At 56.0% G+C, this 14145-nt stretch overlaps 1 protein-coding gene across 3 annotated transcripts in view; it reads left to right on the top strand.

Moving 5' to 3' along the window:
- KLHL29 (kelch like family member 29) overlaps positions 1 to 14145 on the top strand; it is a 180068-nt gene that overhangs the window by 156353 nt on the left and 9570 nt on the right. For all 3 annotated transcript variants that reach the window (XM_070574336.1, XM_070574337.1, XM_070574338.1), the window contains 6 exons: positions 367 to 505; positions 8212 to 8414; positions 9756 to 10015; positions 12559 to 12757; positions 12901 to 13083; positions 13290 to 13470. In XM_070574336.1, coding sequence (XP_070430437.1) covers positions 367 to 505; positions 8212 to 8414; positions 9756 to 10015; positions 12559 to 12757; positions 12901 to 13083; positions 13290 to 13470 — 1165 coding nt within the window. The remainder of the gene's footprint in view (positions 1 to 366; positions 506 to 8211; positions 8415 to 9755; positions 10016 to 12558; positions 12758 to 12900; positions 13084 to 13289; positions 13471 to 14145) is intronic.

Raw genomic sequence — 14145 nt, 5'->3', positions numbered from 1 at the left:
ATTTGGAGAACTTGTTCCGTAGCTATATGATGGTTTTTAGTTGTCTGTGATAATGTATTCTCTATGTTTCCAATCGGCAGTATGGGGATCTCTTCCCCCCAACCTTTCGATTTCTGGGTTTGATTTTTTTTATCGCATTTGTTTTTTTGCTTTGGAAAGTTGTTATTCCTTTGGTTGTGTAGCCCCTCCCAGTTGCTGCTTGTTACGCACTGTTTGTGACTTCTTTTGACTGTCAGTGTTGAGCCAGTCTTGCCAAGAAACAGTATCAAGTATTTTCCTATTTCTCTACTTCTTGAAAAAAAATTTAATTAAAAAAAAAAAACTCTTAATGGGAACCTGGCCCTGTCTGTCTTCTCTGTTCTGCAGAAATGTTGAAGGAATTGAACCAGCAGCGCAGAGCGAAAGCGTTTACAGACCTGAAAATTGTTGTTGAAGGCAGAGAGTTTGAAGTCCACCAAAATGTTCTAGCTTCCTGCAGCTTGTATTTCAAGGACCTGATTCAAAGGTTTGCCTTCCTTCCAGCTGTGGTCGGGTCTGTTCCTTTGTAGGACGCTTTTGTGTCGCTTTTCTCCTCCCCTCTCTTGCAGGTTCCTGAAGCGTGACTCCCTGTCACAGAGCCAGTAGCCATCTCTCCTCCTCCTCCCGCAAGTGCCCTCTCACACACAGCCTCAGAGCAGCCACAGCCCCAGCCCGCCCCACACAGCTTTGCTGGTCACCAGGGGCCTCTGCCAGCCGTAGACAACACCCCTACCCCACCCCAAGGATCCTGCGTTCTCAGTGGCTCACAAGCCCTCCCTGAGATTGAGGACTGTAGACTCCACTTTAAGGGACCATTGCACACTGTGCCCACGGGGTCAGCACGAGGTCCCCAGCACCATCGTCACTGCTGTCGATGGTGAACTTAATGCCAGGAAAGCACATCGACCAGAACATCCCCCTTGAGGACACTTTTCCCCAGCCTGAATCGGGGAGAAGAGACTTGTAGCCAAAGCCCCATTCACACTGCATGTCTTGAGACCTGTACACTGAGCCTAACCCAGCGTTGTCTGAGCACAGACCAGGTGTGTCCTAAACACGGTCTCTCTCAGCCTTTGCTCCCCACCCCGTCTGCCCTCCGCCCTGAATGAGTCTTAATGGTGCATGAGCATCTTTTTTTTTTTTTCCATTATGTTGATTTTTTAATTTGTCTGCTTCATACCCTTGCAAAGAAGTCAGGGGCCACCTTCTAGCTCCTTAGTGAGGGAGAGCAGCCGAGGGGGCTGGCCCAGGGTAACGCTCCTGTTTCTCTCACCATCAGCAGATTAATGCCGCTGCTCATTTTGCCTTGCAGCCTCTCCGGGGCGGACGCTGAGCCGGGACTGTGCTCAGAGTGGGAGGACAGGACCTCTGCTTGCTTCCCAATGCTGTGTTTGGACTTGCCAACTAACCCCAGAGTGACTGTGTTTTGTTTCAGGATGGCACCCTGGCTGGCATCTCCTTTCCAATCCGTCGTGTCCTTTCACTTAGAGCTGAGCTGCCCGGCGTGCGTGCCCCGCCCAGCCACGCTGACCCCAACCGTGCAGGAAGGGGCAGGCTCTTTGTGACTTCAGTCTCATGGACAGCTCGCGCCCCCCGTCCCCGGTGCCTGGGTTCTCTCTGTCCCAGCACAGGGGTAGGGGCATGAGCTCTGGGGTGAAGGGGCACGTCCAGTGGCTTCTTCAGGCCAAGAGAGGTCTTTGTGCTGCCACTCTTGGCAAATTCTGGAACTGGCAGTGACTGGCACCTGGCTGCTAGATTGCAGATGTGGCATCCTAGGGCCTTGGTCCCTCCTCCAGACCAGCTGGAGAGCACAGAGTGGGCAGGATGCAGGGGCAGGTTGATACTGAGCAATGGCCCAGCCCTGGGCTAGAAAGATGTGGGCAAGAGGAGCACAGGAGCCCTTTGACTGTCTTCAGAGACCTTGCATGTAAGACCAGACTCTTGGACACAACAGAGAAGAGGATACCGCTAGGTGGGAACCCAAAGTAGTGAAGCCTTCTTGGACAGGCCAAAAAGAAGGAGGAAGAATACTCTAGGCAAGGGATAGCTTACCTTGAATGCAAGGAATGTTCTAGAATGTTCCAGGGAAAGAATGGCTTGCCTGGAATGAAAAACTGGGGACAGAGACAGTCATAAGCAGTAGAGACGGGGAGATGGCCTTCCCAGAGATGGGTGTGAGCTGAGGCGGGATGGGCAGGCAGGCCCTGATGCCTGGGCTAAGGCCCTGGGCTTGGTCTTGAGGGTGTGGGGGGCCATCAGGAGCAGTGGGGAGAGGATTCCCACCTGACGATGGGAGAACTGTAGGATGTGCCTCAGAGACCCTAACTGGAAAGAAGGAGTGCTGGGGCTAAGAGGCAGTCACTGGAGGAGAGAGGGTACTCCCTTGGGAGCTAGGAGATCTGGGTTCTACACCTGACTCTGCCACTTGTCCTATGACCCCAGGCAAGTCACATCTTCTCTCTCAGGCCTCGGCTTTTCTCATCTGTAAAACAGGAGGTTGGTTCAAATGACATCCAGGTTTCCTTCCAGCTCTGACATCCCAGGGTGACGCTAAGGGAATGGGCAGGCCAGCCCTGGAAAGGCTTCTCAAGGACAAGCACCAGGACATGAGAAGGGTGAGGTCACAGAGAGGAAGGCAGGTCCTCAGACCAGCGTCCAGGGAGAGCTGGGGGAAGATGATGAATTGAGCATTTGGCTTGTCAAGTTTTAGCAGCCTGAAGGACATTCAAGTAGAGATGCCTAGGAGGCAGCCAAATGGATGGAGGATCTGAACCCAGAGAGGTCTGGGGTCTGGGGAGACAGAGCTGGGTCTTCAGCTGCAGGAGGGTCACTCAGGGAGGAGGGGAAGCCGAAGCAGAGTCCAGAGGTGCCCCTGCGATTGAAGATCACAATGCTAACTTGCAGCCATTTTAAACCTTACTTCCCTCATGCTAAGCACAGGCACACATCTGCCAATAACAGCAAACAAATTCCTTCTGTAGAGAGAAAATCAGAATCTCTATAGGAAATCGTTTCCTTTCTGGCCATGTAAAATCCTCGAAACTTTCCCATTCTTAGTGATCAGGGAGCAGCTAATGTTGTTACTTACCATGTCATTTCAGTCTCTTGGAGTCCGTGACCCTGGAGGCCTAACGTACAGCAGCCGGGATGGCCCCGCGGGAGACATGTGGCCCTGTTCCCTGAACCCAAAGCAGGGGTTTCCCTCTCGGGTGGCCACGCTAACGTAAGCAGAGGCAATAAGGACCATCTGTGAGACACAGTGTCCTGGTCCTTAGCTTCCTGAGGGCAGGGGCAGGTACCCACCCTCTCCCATCCCAGGACCCCCAGGCCTGGAGGCTCAGGCTGGGCTCCTTCCCACTTCCAGCCTGGGGTGAGTGACATGTTCGCTGTTCCAGCCCCACTGGGGACACTGTCCTAGCACCCAGGCTCAACCCCAGTGTGGGCCACTTGGTGAGCCCATAGTCTGATGGGGGAGAAGCTGTGAAGTGGTATGGATGGGAAAGCTGGCTGAGTGCAGAAATGGAGGCTCAGAGTCAGGGAGGGGCGTCACTTGGAGGACATGGCACCTGGCATGGGTTTTGAAGGGAGACTGAGAATTGGCCAGGCTGGAGGGGGAAACCCAGCAGGGTGGAGTGGAGGAAAGGACAGTGGGCTCAGCCCCAGGAAGGAAGAAGGACATTTGGAGCAGACCAGACCTACTGGGGTCCTGGGGTTGCAGCCTCCCAAGTCCAGAGTCACTCCTTAACCCTGGTGAGCAGGACCTAGATCTGCCCTGGACTGCCTTTTTGGACCCATAGAGGAGAAGTCCCTTCACTTATGCCCTGGGGTCTGAGCCTCTCTCAGGGATGGTTGGGACCACAGGGAGCAGTGGCTGCACTCACTGGCCGGGTGGGCTGCAGGCCCCACCAGAGGGGACAGGGGACTGACTGTTCCTCCTTAGTGAGAGCAGAGGTGCGCCCCGCCGCCAGCACTTCTGAACACACTCCCCAGTCTGGGTGTGGAAGATGCCCAGCCCCAGAGGAGAGCTGCCCCTCATCACACCCAAGGGGACAGAGATGTGGCATTCCACCTTCCAGCCAAAATCCTGTCTTATGAAGCCTGTTGGAGCCAACAACACACAGGAACTATATTCTCTTTCCAGATTGAATGAAAATACATGGACAAATTGATTTGTCCAAGGTGATTTTCACAAGCCCCAGGTATAGGCTCTGGGCTTCTCCCTCCGTCCGCCTCTCCAGGGGAAGAGCGAAGGACCTGCCTGATTGAGCGGCACAGGGTCTGGATGGAGGGGAGCCCAGTCGACTTTAACAGTCAAGCCGTACGCCTTTCCCTTCCTTCCCTGTGAGGCTGCACCTTTGTGGGTGGCCATCTGCCCCCTTTCTGGTAGAAGAGACAGGTGTGGCTAGAAGACCCAATGACAAAAGGAAAGTCACACATCTCCGATGCTGACATAATGATGTGAGCCAGACCCATCACCAAGTCACCATGGGTGCATCAGGACCTGCCTGAGGTTCTAAAGTCCCCAGGACCCAGTGAGACCTGTGCCTGCCAGTGTTTGTGCCTCAGAGCTGATGACAGGTCCCAGCTCCTATGCATGGGGCAGGGTAGGAATCATATCGGGAGGGCGGGGCCATCCTCCTGAGCAGAACAGGGTACCAGCCACGTTCACCACCTGCTCCCTGAGTGTCCCCTACCCACTGCTGCCCCATGGTTCCCTCCCATTATTCCAGATCCAACTTGCAAAGTGAAAACGTGACCACTGAGGTGTGTGAGGAGTAGAATGAGAGACTCCGTCCTGAAGTCTGGAAAGGGCAGGTCTTATCCCAACGGAGTGAATTGCTAACGCTGGGATCTCAGGCATTCTAATATTGGGGACTAGGCATTCCTGGCACATCCACAGACCCAGGCTTACCAAGCAGAAGCTGTGCCCCATGTCCTGGGCTCTCCCCAGGTCACACTCCCTCTTGGGAGAAGGTGACCCCACGAAGTGTTAGTGTTCTGACAGAACCCGTGAGCCCTGTGTGGGCTAGGCAGCACCAGCCTGCCCCTCCCTCCCATGGTCCCCCTCCCAAGTATCAGGTTCATAGCCCCAACCTGACAAGCTGCCACTTCCTGCCCTGCTCCACCTCCCTCCAAGGTCATATCATGACCTTGATTGCCCAGCAAATTGCCCCACATACTCCATGAGGCTGAGTGAAACAGGATGCTCAGACCACCAAGAACCAGCTTACGACAAGGACAGAATGGTCATCTGTGGAGGGCACAGCTCTCCATCAGGGACCAGGGCCACCTTTCAGGGGCGATGCCTCCCAGGGGGTCCCTCTCAGAGAGAAGAGGCCCAAGCAGCACCGAGCTCCAGTCCCAACACAGTCTGATGGGAAGGAACAGTGTAACCACTGGCTTCCCTCAGCCCCACAGCTGTCTGGGCCACACAAATGCCTGTGTGGACAAGAAACGTGCGGGTGCAGGTGAGCTGCACAAGGCCTTGCAGTCAGGCCTTGCCTCCTGCAGACCCTAAACTCAGCTGCCTGGCAAAGCCCCCATCATGTTCCCCAATATCCTCTGTAGCCAAGTGGAATGGTCCTTCAGCTCCTAGCATCTGGCATCTGGCCCCAGGGGCCTCCAGCCATTCCTTGAAGATCCTTTGCCCAATGGCTCCTTCCTCTCCACGGGGGAACCCCACAGGGGGCCTGGAGGAGCAGAGCCACAGCCATGCATAAAAGGGACAGCAGTCTTCTCCAACCCTGGACAGCCCCTGTGATGGTAGACATCATGTGTGCTTCCATGCAACCCCTCTTCAGCCATGGGGAACCACCTCGTCCCCAGGACCCGCTTCCTGGCTCAGACTCTGAGCAAGACAAGCCTCTCCCCTCACTGCAGCCACGTTGGTCCCATTGGACCCACCACTCAGGGCTGTGGGTCCCACGGGCCCTCCATCTGCCCAACACCCCTCCTCACTGGCTGATGCCATGGCTCTCAAGGTTACACGTCCCATGAGTTTCAGTGTGTGCATGCATGTGTATGTGTGTGTGTGCGTGTGGGGGTGTGTGTGTGTGTGCATCCTGAAGTTCCACCTCAGTTCCTCCCTGGGTTTAAGCTCCTCTGTTGAGGACGTGTGGGTAGACAGGAGCGCTGGCCAGAGGCAGAGGCAGCAGGGACTGGGGCTTTGAGGCAGCCCCACGCTGGCCCCATCAGCCCTGCCCTGACTGTGGCCCAGCGTGACCTCCACAGAGCATGAGGGACATGAGGAGGAAAGGCCAGACAATGGTGTGGAGGCATAAAGGTGGAGGCAGCAAAGGCATGGAGTGAGAGGTTGACCAGATGGCCCCTGAGGCCTGGGGTGTTTGGAGTTTCTGTGATTTTAAGTGATCACACAATAAACTATTTTTATACTTAACAAAGCCACCCAAGCGTGGAAATCCACCCCGACAGCAGAGGACTGGGTGTGTTAGGTCACTTTAAATCACATGTACTGTGTGTGTCTGTGGGCTGCGAGGGCTCTGGTTGGACCCCACTCAGCCAGCACCTTCCCTCTCAGCTCCCTGGGCCTGCCCCGGGCTTGGAGGCAGAACACCCCTGCGGGCCTGGCTGGGGCCCCAGCATAGCACCCTGGGAAGGGAGCCCTGCACACTTGCCAGGCAGCAGGATCGAAGCTCTCTTGTCTGCTGCCTGGTCGGATTTGTGTTTTAAAGGCCCTGGGAGGCCAATGCCTAACCTGAGAGAATGCTGTTCCAACCATGGTGTTTCAGGACCTGTCATGTAGAGAAGAGTCTCCCGGGAAGGGCATTTTCCAGCCTCTGTCACGTAAACTCTCCGTGGGACTTTAGACCTCATCCAGATCAATCCTCTTGTTTTACAGAAGAGGAGCCAGAGGGCCAGAGAGGCCAAAGCTGTCTGCCTGTCGGTGGCAGAGCTGGGACACTCAGGGCCCGGGCTCCCTGCCCACACAGGAGTCACCCTCTCTCTGGGGCTAGCCTGCTCCCTTACAGGACACCTCCACACCCCCACTGCCAGCCACAGGTGCACCTAAGGGACAAGTCACAAGAGTCTTGGCCCCAGGGCTCCTCAAGAGTAGAGGGAATACAGAAGCCATTTCCCAGCCACGTGGCTGAGCCCAGCCCGGGGCAGGACCAGGCTCAGTGTGGGGAGCAAGACCGGTCAGGTGGGCCAAGACGGGGTGCCAAGCTGATCGCCTCTGAGAAGCCTGCCTCCTTACTCCTAACACTCTGGGTGTTTTCCTCCTGGTCACTTTTGTACCGGTGTTATTTTTGCTTCATCGTATCTGTTTCCTTCCAGGTCCAGCTTTAGGGCGCGGCTGCCAGGCCTTAGGAGCCTTTGCAATGGTTTTGTATTTCTGTAGACACCAGATATAAACATATTTATATATTTGTGTCCCTCCCCCGCTCCCCCCAGTTCACAAGCCCGATGCACACTCTACACGCAGGCCACTCTGACCTCTGACCCCGTGTTCCATGTGGCAGGAGGGCCCCGCCCCGGGCCAGGTCCCAGGTCATGGCTGCTGGCTGTCTGTGGCGGAAGTCCTTGGTTGTTCCGCTTCCCCTCCTCCCAGCTCTAACCATTCTGTCCGTCTATCTCGTCTCGTCCTCAGTTTCAAAGCAATGTCATGAAGGGCTTCCTTTCCATGCCTAAAAGGAAACAATATGTTTTTGGAAAGAGGTGGGGTTGGTCGGGGTTCCGGGACAGCACGGGGCCTGCAGTCTTTGGGGCGATCAAAGGAAGTCTCCAGATTGGCTGTGATCGCAGCCCATTGGGAGCCTCAGTCCTGTTGGAGAACCTCCACTTGAGGCAGATGGGCCCTGGAGCCCAGGACCTGCTGGCCTTGTTTGGCGGAGACGCCGGGGCCAGCTCGGGGCTGAACCGTATTGTTTCCCTTTGAGGCCAGTCCTGGTCCTCGTCCCCATCCACGGCTCATGCTTTTTGATTTGCATCTTTTTTTGCATGGACATGCCGAGTAGTGATAAGCAGGGTTTTCTGTTCTTTTGGGCGTCTCTGGTCAGACTCTTCTCTTTCAGATCCCATGTAAGGTGGTTAGGTTCAGGTGTGTCATTGCTGTGTCCCTTGAGTCCTAAAAGGAAGGGCGTGACTGAGGCGTGCAGGGAGATCTAGCCCTGTGAGGAGGCGGCGATGTGGCCATGGGGTGGCAGGTAAGGACACTCTCGTCTCTGTGCCTAGGTCCGTGCAAGACGGCAACCAGTGCGGCCGGGAGAAGCTGGAGCTCGTCCTGTCGAACCTGCAGGCCGACGTCCTCGAGCTGCTCCTGGAGTTCGTCTACACCGGCTCCCTGGTCATCGACTCAGCCAACGCCAAGACCCTGCTGGAGGCGGCCAGCAAGTTCCAGTTCCACACCTTCTGCAAAGTCTGTGTGTCTTTCCTCGGTGAGTCCTGAGAGCGTCTGTGTCACCTGGAGGGAACAGTGCAGATGTGCGAAAAATTTGCACACAGCAAGGAGAGGAGGGCTGTGTGTGCACGCCCAGACCTCCTCGGATGGAGCTGGCTTTCCCGAAGCAGTTTAAGATGACAATCTGGGTAACTACGCAAAAGGCTTTGCTCGCCGGCATGGAAGAAGGGTCCTCTACAGCACTCTCTGAGGGCAGGGAGGCCACACTGTGACCCAGGCAGCTTTGTGAGGACAAGTGGGGCCACAAGGGCTGTATGTCTCGCCCAGTCATAGGGAGTCTGGGCCCCGGCCTCACAGCCCTGTTCTCTAAACACTGAACAAAGGAGCCACTGACTTTTTTTCCCCTTTAATTTATGTAATACCTGGGCCACACCAGATGTCCCCACAGGTCTAGACTTGTGAACGGTCCCTCGGATACCCAGACCGTGCCCAGGATGGAGTCTGAGTGTCGGGGGCCTCCAGCAGGCCCCCAACTCCGAGAACATGCTTACTTTACTGTTAGGAGCTGCCCAGCTTCAGGGAGAGCAGAGAGAGGGAGGGGCAAAGACGAGAGTCACAAAGAACCCGTGGCCTGGGTGTGGAGTGCAGAGAGAGAGAACCAGGGGCTGCATCTGGGGTTGGGAGCAGGTCAGGCAGGGACAGCCAGGGGTCTGAGATGTGACCTGGGGGAACCGAGCAATCTAGAAGGGTCAGGAACCACAGCTCCAGAGTTGGGCTCACAGAAGTATGGGCCTCCTGGGACCCAGACACATCTACGCTGGAATAACCATTAGTCAGATCTCAGGAGAGCTGGCCAGACTGACCCCAAGTCTAGAGGTCATGTTGGGTGAGGCTGAGGCCCATGGGAGATGATGGGGGAGGGGGGTGTGAGGGGTACTACTGCTCAAATGACTCTAAATTAGGAGATTGTGACCCCAGACATGCCTGTCACAATTAAGGAAGACACTGTAAGCGTTAATGTGACCCTTGACCTCAGCTCCAGTGTGACCCCTGCCCCCAAGCCTCCTTTACTCACAGGCAATGAAGAAGCTTCGAGCCTGGCACTGACACTCTATACATCACAGCCTTGGTCCTCCTGCTGGAACCCACAGGAGAGGAGGGGACCCTGGGAGAGTCAGCATGAGACAGGGCAGAGGAAAACCTGGGAAATGGATCTACAGCTCCACGGACACAGGAAATGGGCTTGTGGGCACTCTGCATGCTGGAGGCAGGTCACAAGGACCTGGGCTCAGGGGGGATCCAGAGTGACAGGTGATGGGAATGGGTGGCAACTCCTTCCAGGGCCCTTCGGTGAGTGGTCCTGTGCTTTCGCTTCCAGAGAAGCAGCTGACCGCCAGCAACTGCCTGGGGGTGCTGGCCATGGCCGAGGCCATGCAGTGCAGCGAGCTCTACCACATGGCCAAGGCCTTTGCGCTGCAGATCTTCCCCGAGGTGGCAGCCCAGGAGGAGATCCTCAGCATCGCTAAGGATGACTTCATTGCCTACATCTCCAATGACAGCCTCAACACCAAGGCCGAGGAGCTAGTATACGAGACTGTCATCAAGTGGATCAAGAAGGACCCCGCATCCCGTGCGCAGGTAGGGCCTTCCCACCTCCCGCCCCCGACTACTCCCGGCGTCGGGGGCACAGTGCAGGGATGGCGTATGGAGCAAGGATGAGGGAAGGTAGAGAAGGCAGGACTGCCTGTCTGACCAGCAGTGGGATGGTATGGGAGCCAGTAGGCCCCGGCACACGGAGGCTGGAACTGCCCCTGGGCAACAGAGAGGTGAAGGGAAGGATGAGAGATGAGAAATCAGCCACCAGAGGATTCTCGAGGGCTGGCATCCCACCTGAAGGAGACCCGAGCTGACCTAGAGGCCACAGGGCCTGGTAGACAGCACCAGAGCCTTGCAAGGAGAAGTGTGTGCCTAAGCCAGGGTGCCCTGGGGCTCAAGTGAACTCAGACCCACCAGGAGGAGCCCCATCCATGCTCTGGTTAGGGAGAGGGTGGAATGCACCTGGATCAGACGGAAACCACACTAGAGATGGGAAACTACGGCACGCATGACAGGAGGGAGGGCGAGTCCCTCGGAGGGGACAGCTGGAGAAATCAGAGCCACAATCTAGGGCAGAAAGAAAGGACGGCAGGGTCCCCAGTTGGGACACCTGAGTCACAGGATACCAAGCATGCCCCAGCAGGATCTCCAGGCCAGAAAGCACTGACCAATGGCCTCACTCAGGACCGAACTGCCTTGGTTCTCACGTGTGAGGAGACCCTGGAGTTAGTGCAGCCGCACAGGTAGCTCTCAGGAGAGCTCAGAGTCCACCCAGAGAGCAGCAAATGGGAGGACAGAGTCAGGGAGGCCAGAGGCCAAAATGGGCTGAGGCAGCTGAGTGACGGATGACAAGGGCTACTTTGTTGCATGTGGAGCAAGAGGACGGACAAGAGAGGGAGGGATGGGCCAGCTGCTGAGATCAGTAGCATTGATGGTGGATCCAGTGGTGGATGCAGGATGCAGAGATGGCTCTCCACCCTGCCCCAGCCACTGAGCCCAGCCACCGAGCCACCTCTGATTGATCAGGTGGGGAAATGCAAGATGCATTTTTGAGGAAGGAAGACAATCCACTCCAACTCCCAAATCTAGGTCTCCAGCCCAGACCTCTTTCTTTGATTGTCTACTGGACACCTCCGGCCAGATGTCCCCCAAGCCCCTCTAATTCATAAACCCCAAATCTGTACATCTTCTTGTGCTCCTTATTTCAGTCCTGCCCATCACCCAAGACAGAAACCTAGATTCCTCCCACACCTTCCACCTCCATTTGGCCACACACTGCTGTCACTTCTGCCTCCTTACTCCCTCCTAAGAGAGTCAGCGTCTCCCTCTCCCCACTCAGGCTCCCTAACTTCACCAGGATTGCTGCAGTCATCTCCTGGGTGGTCCCCTGCCTTCTGTCTTCCTCTCTCCAAGTTCATTCCCACCCAGCAGCCTGAGTGGTCTTCCTAAAGAGCACGTTTGATTGTGTAATTTCTCTGTTTAAAACCCCTCATGAGTTCCCCCACACACTCTGCAGGAAAAACTGCACAGTCCTTGGCAAGCAAGGCATGAGGTCAGTCAGGCGCTGGCCCCCACTGACCTCTCCCATCTCATTTCTCCCTGTCTGCTACACCGCCCCCTAATGAGAATAAACTCCGTAGAATTCCCCAAATGCCCCATCCTCTTTCACGCTTCGATGCCTCTGCATGTGATTTGAACGTCCCCCCTCCTCTCCACCTGTGGCCTGGAGAAGTCTCTGATCCTTCCACACCCAGCTCAGATGTCGTCTACTCTGGGAGCCTCCTATTCTGCAGCCCCCACAACTTCTAACCAGACTCCTCCGTTGGGCCCCTCTAGTGCCTTTTATGTAATGGATCCTCCACTCCTCCCACCATTAAACTAGTGCACCTGGAAGTCAGACACTGGGTCTTACTGGCCTTTGCACCCTCAATAATGAGCTTAATGCATAGCGCAGAGAGGTCACCAATTATTTGTTGGATGAAACTAAAGTAGAGGGATGAGCAAAGAGTTTGCCAGATAGCAGGAGGGATTCAAGTCAGTCCATGAAAAGCCTTCAGTGCAGGCGAGGGGGTCCAGGTGCCACTTTGAGGCAACGGGACACTACTAAAGGGGTTTCTTGGCATTGGGGAGACACAGGTTGCAACAGTTGTGACTTTCAAACTTAATGATCACCATCAGCTTTCCTGGGCCCTCCCACCTGTTCCTGAGTTCCTGCCCCAGGCACAAGTCTTTGAGGATCAGGATCCTCATTTCATTCCCCCTGCAGCCTGGTGTGAAGCAGAGGCCCCTGAGCTGAATGGAGGCAGGAACGAGGTGCTGGAGAGACACATGGATGGTCCACCCCAAGATCAGCTGCAGCGTGCCGGACATCCCCCTTCCTTCCTCTCTTCGTCTCTAGATGATGGGGGTTCCCACTATCTCTGTCTAGGCTGGGGGGAGCAGAATGTCTGCACTCCCAAGTCAGACACAGACAAGAATTATCCATTTTGCACAGTACCACACCTCTCTTTTCTTCTCATCGCAACTCATAAGAGGTGGCTCCATCTGTATAACTAAGAAGATCTCATGTCTCCTTGATCCTGCAGTATGCAGCCGAGCTGCTGGCGGTGGTCCGCCTCCCCTTCATCCACCCCAGCTACCTGCTCAACGTGGTGGACAATGAGGAGCTGATCAAGTCATCAGAAGCATGTCGAGACCTGGTCAACGAGGCCAAACGCTACCACATGCTGCCTCACGCCCGCCAGGAGATGCAGACGCCCCGAACCCGGCCCCGTCTCTCAGCAGGTATTGAGGGACATGCCCGGAATCCCCCAAAGGCAGGTGCCGTGGGGTGAGCCCATCCTTGGGTGGTCTCTCAGAGAGGCACCAGGCACAGAGGCTGGCAGGGTCGGTGTGTATCCCAGGGGTGCCCATCCATGTCCCTGCAGGTGTGGCTGAGGTCATCGTTTTGGTTGGGGGCCGTCAGATGGTGGGGATGACCCAGCGCTCGCTGGTGGCCGTCACCTGCTGGAACCCGCAGAACAACAAGTGGTACCCCCTGGCCTCACTGCCTTTCTATGACCGCGAGTTCTTCAGTGTAGTGAGTGCCGGGGACAACATCTACCTCTCAGGTGAGGTCCCTCAGGGCTGGGTTGGGGATCGGGCATGGACTTCCCAAGGGGGCTGCTCCCCACCCCAGGGCTAAGGAAGGCCAAGGCCCAGAAGTGCCTACTCTGCAGGTGAAGCCTTCTCCCCCTGACCCTGGGGCTGGGCCTGCCCGGCCATGGGCCCTTCCTCACTCCCTGCCTGCTCTCTGGACCTCCCATACTGCCTACAGGTGGGATGGAATCAGGGGTGACGCTGGCCGATGTCTGGTGCTACATGTCCCTGCTCGATAACTGGAACCTCGTCTCCAGAATGACGGTCCCCCGCTGTCGGCACAATAGCCTTGTCTACGATGGGAAGATTTATACCCTCGGGGGACTTGGCGTGGCAGGCAACGTGGACCACGTGGAGAGGTAATGAGGCCACAGTCATGACAGGGGCATCCTCTGTCATTTACCAAAAGCTAAAAACACATCGCTCCTCCTCCCCAACACCCACCCAATAGAGACCAACTAGAGACTGGACATTCATAAGGCGATAGTCCCAGGCTCTTCAAACTGCAAAAGGGGAGGACTGGGGATGGCGAGGTAGAAACAGAAAGGATAACAGCTGCCTAGTCACTGCGATGGGGCACTCTTGTCCCATTCAGGGCTCAGACAGGCTGGAGGCACAAGACCCAATTATGGAAAGGCACAGGATGGGCTTGGCTGGGCTGACCCGGCAGTTAGGGAACTTAATGGAACTGGAAGCACCAGCCCAGAGACTTACTGGGATGCAGGGCAAAGTTGGAACCAATGGCCCAAATGTGTGCTGTGGCAGTGGCTATGCCTCCATGTCCCTGCCAAGCTGGGGGTTACATACCAGGAAGCTCTCTTCTTCCCTCCATCTCACGTGTCCCAGGAAATCTGCTTGTAACACAGGGAAAAGTCACTGCACACAGGTCTGGCCAACTCTCTAGAATTCTCCAGAAGAGAATATGAGCCAGTGGGCCCGAGAACCATGAGTGTAAGCCTGCCCTCTGCTGGAAGTCTCAGGCTGGCTTCCTCACTGAGGCCCTTCAAAACTGGCTGCTCATAGTGTAGGGATCA

Source organism: Equus przewalskii, chromosome 14, assembly GCF_037783145.1.
Source record: "Equus przewalskii isolate Varuska chromosome 14, EquPr2, whole genome shotgun sequence".
Taxonomy (NCBI): Eukaryota; Metazoa; Chordata; class Mammalia; order Perissodactyla; family Equidae; genus Equus; species Equus przewalskii.
This window is presented reverse-complemented; position numbering and strand designations above follow the sequence as displayed.